Source organism: Xiphophorus couchianus, chromosome 5 (assembly GCF_001444195.1).
Source record: "Xiphophorus couchianus chromosome 5, X_couchianus-1.0, whole genome shotgun sequence".
NCBI classification, from domain to species: domain Eukaryota; kingdom Metazoa; phylum Chordata; class Actinopteri; order Cyprinodontiformes; family Poeciliidae; genus Xiphophorus; species Xiphophorus couchianus.
Genome location: NC_040232.1, coordinates 7,385,020 through 7,395,982, shown reverse-complemented (window position 1 = coordinate 7,395,982; position 10,963 = coordinate 7,385,020). Strand labels below are relative to the sequence as shown.

Here is a 10,963-nt window from a genome sequence, read left to right as displayed (position 1 = left end):
CTATTAATCTGACAAGCCTGATCAGGAAATATATCCTAATTTATTGAATAAAACTGTATGGCATTCACATTTAAGTTGTAGCTTTATTTTTAGAACTAGAAAACAAAAGGCCTTCTAGTAACTGTAGGTACATCAGCGCCCCACCAACTTGCAACACAAAGTTACACCCTTGCTGTACTTAATACTTGCATCAGGGAGGTTAGAAGTGAACATTGTTCTCTGTTTTAATCCCATCACTCTGTGAAGAAACTGCTGTAGAGTCTCATTGTCAAGGTGTGTGGTGCAAATTAACTCTTGAAACAGTTCAGTGCTATTCTTCTCCCGCTGATGAGATTGTAGAAATCCCTTCAGCTCTGTAATTTTCATATCATCTTTGTTCATCAACATGTCTTTGAAGCTGCCTGCTTTGATTATCTTGAGCACAGCCCGGACAATGTCAGAGGCAGCAAAGTTATCTTGAATCCCCTCGTCAATTTGTCTACAGACATCACTGTAGAATAGAATATAATAGAATAGAATAGAATAGAAGTACTTTATTCATCCCAGCAGGGAAATTACTTCGCAGTTACAGCATAGAGACAAGACACAATAACATCTACCACTGAGTAGCAATTGTAGACAAAATAAAAAATAAAATATAAAATGCTATAAATTGTAAAAATATGAAATGCTGTCAATATAAAAAGCAACTTAAAGCAGTCCTTGCAAAGATTCAAAAAATGCAGATACAGTATGTATATGTAAATATATGTACAGCAAGTGTGCCACAGTGCAGTTGTGCAAAATCGGACTGATTAGTGCAGAACAATGATTTAGCTTTTATTGTACAGTGAGATGGCATGTGGCAGGAAGGATTTCCTGTATCAGGAGATGAATGATCATCAATCTGGCCACCTTGAATCTTCAATTCTCTTTGGGGGAGAAATGAAAGTTCTCTGATGGGACAAATTGTTCATATTGCTGGTGGTGGTTGCCGTTCGGCCCGAGTTCCCCTTTAAAATCTTGGGATGCCCCAACTCTGATAGCTGCAAGCTGAGATGAAGCTGGATTTGAAACCGAAGGGCCAACACCCTGCATCAGTGTTTTGCTCAGATCTGTGTAACTTAAAAGAATTCTTTGCAGATCATCATTCAGTTTGGGTGCTGTTGAATTAACTGTAGCTGTGTCAGTGTTGTCATATGCAGTGACAGCAATGTTTATTTTGAGCTGCAGATATTATGTCTGAGTAATGTAAGGTAGAAGGTGGACCCACGTCACTAACCCCATCCTGTATCGTGTTAGAGGATTTAGTAAAAGCTGTTGTGTTGTATGGTTCAACAATGGGATTAACATCAACATCAGAAACCTTCTCCGCCAACATTACTTTACGTACTTGGACCACATTGTCAATAGTGTCCTTTAAGACCAATAATTCAACCATCCCTCTGTCCTCTGACTCAAGGAGAGGTTTGCTGTGCATGAATGCATTAATGTATTTCAGGCAGCCCTCAGGATCATCATCTTCTAGCTTAGATGGATCTTTGTTCGGCACAGGACCAACATGTTTGGCGATTTGAAAGAGTTCGCTTGCAGTCAGGTTGAGAAGACTTTTCCTAATGTCCCACACCAGGCCTTTTCTTCCAACGTCCGACATAGTTGCTCTCGTCCCTTCTTAGTAAAGACTCATTCAATAAATTAGTATTATTGAATAGCCAATTTATTTTAATAACTTTATCACAATGTGAAACATTATATAGATGGATGTTTTAAAGCCTTTATGTCTGTTTATCATGATTTTTCACTTTGTGTCTATTTCAAACAATCAAAAGCATTAAAGTCTGAAGAAATGTTAAGTCCAGTTTAATAGAAAAATAACATCACAATTGTTATTTTTGTCTATGTAATCAACTATTTATTAGTACATTTTCTCCAGTTTTTGTCTGCACTATTATTTAAAAACACATTCTAGGAGTACAGCTCTTCTGACACGTAGACTGACGCAATCCGCCAAAATCGGAGGTTTAATCCAAACTCCCGCCACCAAAACTGTACGTGAGTTCAGCAACAGTGACGTAACATCCGCATGTGACGCTGAGCCAATCAGCATCACGGAAGCTGAAGCGGTGAACCAATCAAAGAGCGCTGGCGGGAGTTACAGTTGAGTTAGAGAGAAAATGTGGCCAGTTCGGACTTCGTGTGCAGTTGAAGACAGACACAAAACAGCTTTACGTCGAATAAACCCGAAACTCTGAATCAAGAGGACGTCTTTTTTCCGTTTACAAAACTCCGTTCATCATCGACGTTTTTCCCGTAAGTAACAGAATCTGAAATATTTTGTTGTTTAAGAGGCGGAAATAAGAAAGCCGCCTCCAAGTGCCAGGACTTGTTTGCAAATTTATTGTCTAATTTGTTAGCGGTAGTTTTGTTGGAAAGTTGCGCGTTCGTGACCGGACATCAGCTGAAGTCGGTCATTTTGAAACATGGGTGCTTAAAATCAACATTTTACTTTAAAAAGAGTCTAAAGTTAATGGGCGTTGGAGGCGATGTAGTTGTTTTGGCGCCATTAGCCAGTTTGCTTAAGTGCTGTAGTATAATTTTAGTCTTTAAAATACCAGCACAAAACTTTCATTTTCTTGTTTGAGGACATGGTTTTAAATATTAAATCAGACAGTTACGCAGTGTCTTTTTACAAAATTCTTTTTCACTCTTGAACGGATACTATTTTGCCTTTACTCGAGTAAAAATACATTGAGCTAGTGCGACTTGTATTATGTTCACATACTAGTTTATCTCTGATTTTTCTTTGTAACCTCTGACCTACTCGCACCATTTTAACCCAAACTGTAACAACACAACATTCATAGTGAAATAAAACGGCTTCTTTTTGTTCCCCACACCAGAATGTGGTGTCCATCTTAAAATAATAGTCGTGTCCATCTTAAAACTGAAAGGGAAAAGTTTTACAGCTATATTTTTGTAATTTGATTTAGTTTTTGTAACTATACAGGAAGACAATTGAGACAAAACTATGAGCCACAGATTAACACTTGTTCGCAAAATCGTTAGTTAAAACACAAAGTATTAATCTTTTGGTGTATTGTGCAAAACGTGACATAAATCATGTTCTTTTTTTGTGAAATCAGGCTAAATCTTTTTTAATTTTCTAAAATAAAACTCAAAATAAATTGGTGAGAGGTTGGTTATCTTTAAAGAATGAAAGTATGTAAAATAACTTTAATTTTGATCTACAATGATTTACACTTTCATGTCCTACAGAAAAATCAGACTGTTTAAATTAAACATTTTATGTGTAATTTATTGTTGAGCAGGAAAGAATCTTAATAAAACTGGGCTGGGATTTTAGGTTTTACATTTTTGTTTTTTCTTGGCCTACGATATAATGATAAATTTCACTGGACAATAAATTCTTCCAGAAATTATTGTGGTAAATAATTATTTTTTTGAGACAACTTTCAACAAGTATATTGAACTTGCCCTCTCAAAGACTGATGAACTTTAACTTTAGAAATGGAAGATATTTTCCAAAATGAAACACACAACCAAAAACAACAGTAAAAAGAAAATAAAAAGCACACACAACTGAAACCATAAATAAAATAGAGTTTCTGCAAACAAAGTTTTCCTTAAAAAACTTAAACATCAGAATGGAAACTATTGACCACATTTTAATTTACGATGTGATTAACTGACTAATTGCTTCAGGCTTAACCAGCCAATACTCTTGACTTTTTTTATCCCATGTTAAGTTTGGGGATCACTGATTTTTAATAATTCAAACATGTCTGAGAAATGTAGGAAGATTCAACATTGCATCTACACACTTTTTTTCCCTTAAATGTCATTCAGCATTTAGCATCACGTATTAATCATTAGCACATTTAGCTTCCTGTTATCGTTCATTTCCACATCCTGTTAACTCATTCTGTTCTTTTTGTTTCCATCAGACAACCAGTCATGCCCAGGACTCGCTCTCAGGGGCAAGTTCAGCGCACGCTGCAGTTCCCGCATCGCAAATCTTGCCGAGCGCCCCTGCAGTCGAAGACGGCTCAGCCCTCGAACAAGCCAGAGCTCCGGCTTCCTTCCCCAAGTCGGATCGGTCCGATTTCTCCAAGGCCGTCGTCAGACAGACCGACGCTTCTGTCACCCAGATGTTCTGCTGCCCAGAGCCCTCTAACCTCTCCAAAGCAGAAAGTGGATCAGCTCTGTAGATCTGCAGCACAGGCGCCTCCACCAACACCACCTTCCTCCCCCATCCTGCAGAACCGACTCCCTCTCAGTCCTCGGAAACGCACAGGTGAGACACGGATCTACCTGAACTAGAGAGGCAAACAATTAATGGACTGGTGAATGACGATTAATGGTTTGTTAGGCTAAAATTTGTCCCAGTTGATTAACTTAAACCTTGTAGTGTTGTAGTTTGGCCGGCTGACTCTGTGGGCCGCCGGGCCTGGAGCAACGACAGGCCCGGCGTTGCTCCACATTTAACTTCACATTTAAAAATGACTGATTTGCTACGAGGATGTGATGGAAAGCAAAGAGATGACACAGAAAGGAAAAAACAACAACATGGCAATAAACAGGGTTGATTTTCAGAGCTGTTGTGATTTAAAAAGCTTAATAGAGAAAAATATTAACATTCCTTCAAGAGGAAAAACAGACGGTACTTCTGTATGAATATCTCTTTGTTCATGGGGAATTAAGTGTTTCACATTTTTTATTCTTTTCAATTATTTTTCTACTCCGCAACCTCGAGGGTAACTGTTTTGTTATATTTTATAAATATGTCCAAGATTAATAATGTGAGAAAACCACTATTTTCTGTCGTTTCAGAAAATAGTCGTTTTCTGAATAGAACTGAAAACCACAAAATGTAATGTGCAAAACATTACATTTTGTACAACTGACAAAATGTAATGTTTTTTAAATTTGGCATATTATTAAAAATGTGTCCCTTTACATAATGCAAAGACAATGTCTGCTTATCAACTAATTGTTAGGTAATTAATGAGCTTGATCAACTTTAGATTACCTGATTAATCGATAATTTGGATCCCTAGTTCAGACTCGGGAGATATTTTGTAGTGCTAGTTATTAATTTTTCAATTTTATTCTTTCAGTTTATTATTCTGTTTTCTTTCTGAAGGTGACGACAATGGCTGCAACGTGCATTGTTCCCCTCCGAAGCAGAACAGACCAAATCCGGCAACGCCACGTAAACTCGGCTTCGACGAAAACGTGCAAACATCTGAAGGTCGGACGCCCAAGCAGCGGCGCTCTCCAACCAGCAAGTTGTCTCCGAACAGACAGGAAACGCCTCCTGGGGGTCCCGTCCTGCACAGCCAAGAGAAGAAGCCGCCTGTTGCTCGCCTGTTTGCTGACAGTAAGAACTTTTCTGAGCTGAAAATTATCTTTAAAGGTGACTTATTATGCTTCATCGAACATGTAAGGAAAAGTCTTAAAACGGTTATTATATATATATTTCGATCATATTTACATTAGTTGTAATTTCACACGTGTTATAAAGGTTGTATTACTAATGGTTACATTTAAATGTTTTAATATTTAACAACAAATAAGTAATTTCCCCTTGGACTTCAATAAAGTATGTTCTGTTCTGAAATCAACTGACACAATGTTCTGGAACTCTGCTGGGGTTGCTAGGCAACGGCCTGTCTTAGCTGGGGTTACTAGGTGAGGGGGAGTGCCTGCTGATTTGTGATGTTACATTAGAGGTTTTTGAAAGGTTTTATTTTCCAGGCACCAAAACGTGTTAACTTATTGCCAAAAAAAAGGCTTTTTTTGTTTGTCTTTATTTTTTAAGCACTTTGGCTGCTTTCAGAAGCAGTAGAAACCAAAATGGAAGCACAAAAACACACAAAATATAAGTCTTTGCAAAATGAGTCCCCTTTAAAAAGCATAAAAAACAGCCTGGTCAGTTTAGAAAAAAAACTAACAAACCGTGTAGAATAGATTTATTTCTAATCTGTGACATCCCCTGTCTCTGCAGAGTCGAGGTTTCAAAGCGTGAAGCAGGCGCTGCACACTGCCATCCCTGAGTGTCTCCTGTCCAGAGACGCTGAGCGGGCGTCCATCCGCTCCTTCCTGGAGGACAAAGTGCTGCAGCGCGTCCCCAGCAGCCTCTACGTCTCAGGGGCTCCAGGGACCGGAAAGACCGCCTGTCTGAACTGCATCCTCCAGGAGATGAAGGTGAGTTAGGGCAGATTATTCTACACAGGTGGCACCTAGTGGAGACCCAGCGCCACTGCCAGGATTTAGATCTCATAGCAATGGGGATGCTTTTATATCTTTAAATGCTATAAATATATATATATATATATATATATATATATACACACACACACACACTGTTTTTTGGAGAAGTTAAAAATTAAAATTGATCCCTTTTTCTCTACAATACATCTGTCGTTTATATCAGTGAAAATTTTAAAATGCAGTAAATTCCTGCTATTTATGAGACGATAAAACAATTTAATTCTGTTATTTGTCTTAGATTGGTAAAGTGTCTGTTCGTCTATTAAACCCAGAGAAACCCATTTGTAATACATCTGATACCGGGGTGATGTCACACTGTGTGAGAATCTGTTATACAGGTCTGCAGATAAACAGGATTTCAATCTGTTAAGACAAATGATCAGAGGTGATTTTGTTGAAACTGTCTTTAGTATCTTGTTAGTTTTCAGACTTGAGTTTGTCGATATTTGTAGTTTATCAGAACTTTGGTAACAGTTTGGAGGGAAAAACTGTTGCCTAGATTTTTATTTTCCAGTCAATTAACAACCAAAATCTTCCAGTTTCTCAGTGTTTATATAGTTTTAATCTGCTACTTGTCCTCATTTTGTCCTCTGTAACATGCTTGGGTTCTTTCTGTCCTCCCAGTCTGAGCTCACATCGGTAAAGACGGTGGTGGTGAACTGCATGAGTCTGCGGAGTTCCCACGCCATTTTCCCGCTGCTGGCCTACAAGCTGAAAGCAGCCGGTGGACAGAGTGGCCTCCAGAGGTTCCTGACGGCCCCGGGGCCCACAGTGTGAGTTTCTGCTTTTTAAAACTTTAGTTGCTTTTTTACAACAGAGAATTAGTGCCAGACTGAACAAACAAACAAACAAATAAGAATTAATTACGAGAAAAGTCATAATAATGCTTGAAAAAAAGTTGCAATAAAGTGAAAATAGTTGTGAAAATTCATGAAAACACAGTTAGGATTTTGCTTGAAAAGTCGGGGTAATGCGTGGAAAAAGTACGATAATGTGTGAGGAATTTTTTTGCCATGATGCCTGAGAAATAGCCGAGATATTGTGTGAACAAAAGGTTGTGATAAGTGGAAAAAGTTTTACTATTGCAAGAATAAAGTCACAATGATATAATATGATTTTATTCTTGTAAGTACAGTCTTTATTTTTCTTAGCCTGGCCCTAATATTTCGTCTCAACTAAACTAGTATCTTACAATGACTTTCTTACTTTCTTTCTGTTGGGTAAAAATCTTGAGTTTGATCATTAATCTTTGTCCCCTCAGGCTCCTGGTTCTGGATGAGATGGACCAGCTGGACAGCAAAGCTCAGGACGTCCTCTACACCATCTTTGAATGGCCGTATTTGCCGTGGTCCCGTCTCTGTCTCATCGGTACGAGTTTGGCCCGTAGCATGCCTCACCTTCCACCATGTGATCTTCACACTGACTTCATGTCTTCCTGCAGGCATTGCCAACTCTTTGGACCTGACGGATCGCATCCTGCCCAGACTGCAGGCTCAGACTCACTGTCGCCCCCTGCTGCTGCACTTCCCGCCCTACAGCCGACAGGAGCTGAGCGCCATCATACAGGACAGACTGTCGAAGGTTGGTCCGGTTCTGTGAGAGATGTAATCTCTCCATCTCTCGGCTCGTCTAACTAGAGTTCTGCTTTGGTTCTGAAGGTTTCGGCTGAGGGTCTGCTGGACGCCTCGGCTGTTCAGTTCTGTGCCAGGAAGGTATCGGCTGTGTCCGGAGACGCCAGAAAGGCTCTTGACATCTGCAGGTAAAAATCGTTAATGATGACCAGAGTCTGGAACACCAGAGAAAATGGCTGACCTAACGCTGTGTCTTTCCAGGAGAGCGGTCGAGATCGCAGAAGCTGATGAAAGACAGAAGGCCTCCGTTAAAGGTAAGGTACCTGGGGTCATCAGAGTAAACTTTGTAACCACCTGCAGCTGAAATTATTAGATTATTTGTGAATAATCGTGATTAATTGATTGTTCAAATATTCGTCAACTTATTTAGTAACTGATTGATCTTTAACTGGAGTATGCAGACTGGAAAAAAGGTGATTTGCTGAAAGAACAACACACTCAGAGCTGTAATTAAGCCAACACTGTACAAAAAATATGGATTACGCATGTAAGATGAAAAAAACCTTTCTGTCTGTGAATATTTTATTCCCAGAACTCCAGATGTTGCTGCATTTTAGGCATTAAAATGTTTCTCTTATTTAAAGTGGAATACCCAATTACTAAAATAATTGTGACTGAAACTGAGTTTGGCTGTCTGTCTGCAGCGTCTTTGGTCGGCCTCCCTCAGGTGGCGAAGGTGTTGTCAGAGGTTTACGGCGACCGCATGGCGGCGCAGAGCGGCGGTTCGGAGGGAGAGAGTTTCCCTCTGCAGCAGAAGCTGCTGGTTTGCTGCCTGCTGCTGCTCATCCGCAAAGGGAAGAGCAAAGAGACGAACCTGGGGAAGGTAAGATGGAGAACCTACAAGCATGATTCAAGGTCATCAGGCTAAAAGATACTGAGGCTAATTGAAATGCAAAGTGTTACACTGCAAAAATACAAAATCTTATCAAACCGTACTTTTTAGAGCTAATATCTTGGTATACTTGAAGTAAGATAGGAGATTGTTTTAAGTCAATAATTCCTTAATATTGATGAAAAAGTTCTAGTTTCACTGGCAGATAATTTCACTTATATGGGAAAATATAACAGAAATAACTGGCAATTTTCTATATCTCGCTGAAAAGTTACTTCTAAGTTAGTTTTGTCTTAGAAAACTCTGTCATAATTAATCAATAATGTCAGAAAAATGGTTTCCCTACAATGGAAGTTGTTTCTTCACCACTAGCACATTTAGCAGCGAGTACATGTGGGTGATTGACAGCGCTAAGACCCTCCTCCAGGCTCTGATTGGTTGGTTTTTACAGGAGCCATGCCTTTATTCAGATGGCAATAGAAGCTCAGGGAGAAAGTGGAGATGAATCTTTTCACAGATTATCTATCTCACAACAAACTGACAGTTTTAACAAATGTATAAAAATATAAACATGAAAGTTACACACTGCAGCTTTAATTCAGTGTGATGTAATTAAAAGGATCTACTAAAGGCACCACCCACTGCTTCCAGCTTTACTTTCTTCTCCTCCTAACATCTCTGGTGAGCTTCTGCAGTCTAATTGTGATGAGTTTTAAATGACCCTGCTTTGCGTTTCAGCTCCATGAGGTTTACAGCCGCCTGTGCGCCCAGAGGCAGGTGTCTGGAGTCGGGCAGGGCGAGTGTTTGGCGCTGTGCGGACTGCTGGAGAGTCGGGGAATCTTCTCTTTGAAGAAGGCCAAAGAGGGTCGTCTCACTAAGGTGCAAAACTCTCTGAACAACAACGATCAAATGTTATTTAAAGGAGCCTTAGAATATGATTAAAGTGGATGCATTGTACAAAATTCACATTTTGGATGTTTTTGTACTTCCATTTGGGTTTCTACTGTTTCTAAAAACAAAAGAAAAAAAATTCCCAAGCGCTTCATTACAAAAAACACCCAGCGAGTTTTTGTCAGTAAGTTTGTGTTTTGGTGTCTGGAAATTGAGCCGCTTCAAAAACCTTCTGCACATTAAGGCGCTTTCAGGGGGTCTGTTACCCAGCAACCCTGGCTGAGCCCATTCCTGTTCCCTAGCAACCCAAGAAGAGTTTCAGCGCAGCGTTGCCAGATTGGGCGGGTTTATTTTTGAACACGTTGGATTGGGAAAAAAGTTTTGGGCTTCCTTTCACAGCATTTGTGTTTTTAGAAAATATTCATAGGAAAATATCTAAATATTTACCGTGTGGCAGAAAAACACAAAACCTGTATATTTTTGTAAAATATACAGGTTTTAGTTCATTTATTTTGAAATGTGTAAAATCTGTCAAAAGTGGCATCTATAATTGTGATTGTTTAATCAAATGTCACTATGTACAAGTACATCTTTCTGATTTTAAGATACTAAAAAAAATAAAATCTCCCTGTGTTCCAAGAATTTAGTCTTTTCATGTCCTAGAAAGTGAGTTTGTGCTATAAACTGTCAGATCACATTTGGTGAGCTGGTTTGCTTTTATTATTATTACTGAACTCTTTGTTTGTTTTTTCTCAGGTGTTCCTGAAAATTGACGAAAAAGATGTAGAAAACGCTCTGAAGGATCGAACGCTTCTGGGCAGCATCCTGGCTGCAGGGCTTCCCTCATGATACCTCAATTATAAAGTTATTTTAAATTATGTTTTACTTTTTTAAATGATTTTAAATATGTTTCCTTTAAAAAGGAAACGCTAGTACTTTTTTTTTTAGATGACTGCTCAGTTATTTTGAGTTGTAGTCATTGATGATTTTTTTTTAATGTTCTGTATTTGTTTTTTTGTGCTGTAAATAAATAGATTTACAGACATGAAGTGTTTTATTCATTTTTCTGGGTTCCCCTTCAGAGCTGGATCTATTTCTGTCCGCTGAATTAGCTCAGCCTCTAACCTGATTGGATTAAAGGAGGCCGAGAGCGGCCTGACTGAGCTGTAGAAACCGAAGTGTTCACACAGACGAGGACCAAAGGAGCAAAACTGGCGTTGTCCTGGCAAACTTAGTAAAAAAAAAAAAAAAATTATGTGTGACTAAACATGGAGGTTGAACATATGCAGCCTGGAAAACTATGCAACTTGATTTCAGTATTTTTTAAAAACTGCAT

The 10,963-nt window shown here is 39.0% G+C and overlaps 1 protein-coding gene across 1 annotated transcript; it reads left to right on the top strand.

Annotated features, from left to right (window-relative positions):
• The first annotated feature begins 2,134 nt into the window (after nt 1-2,134).
• On the top strand, nt 2,135-10,662 carry cdc6 (cell division cycle 6 homolog (S. cerevisiae)). Its single transcript, XM_028017552.1, has 12 exons — nt 2,135-2,289; nt 3,945-4,294; nt 5,144-5,380; nt 6,008-6,207; nt 6,898-7,046; nt 7,535-7,641; nt 7,715-7,854; nt 7,932-8,032; nt 8,106-8,158; nt 8,549-8,727; nt 9,475-9,615; nt 10,384-10,662. The coding sequence occupies exons 2-12, from the start codon at nt 3,955-3,957 to the stop codon at nt 10,474-10,476; spliced, it is 1,740 nt and encodes a 579-aa protein (XP_027873353.1). The 5' UTR covers nt 2,135-2,289; nt 3,945-3,954; the 3' UTR covers nt 10,477-10,662.
• The last annotated feature ends 301 nt before the right edge of the window (nt 10,663-10,963 follow it).

Coding starts and splice junctions, on each gene's coding strand:
- cdc6 (XM_028017552.1), top strand. CDS start 3,955: ATGCCCAGGACTCGCTCTCAGGGGCAAGTTCAGCGCACGCTGCAGTTC. Junction 4,295..5,143: donor CAGTCCTCGGAAACGCACAG/GTGAGACACGGA, acceptor TTCTTTCTGAAG/GTGACGACAATGGCTGCAAC. Junction 7,855..7,931: donor TACAGGACAGACTGTCGAAG/GTTGGTCCGGTT, acceptor TTGGTTCTGAAG/GTTTCGGCTGAGGGTCTGCT.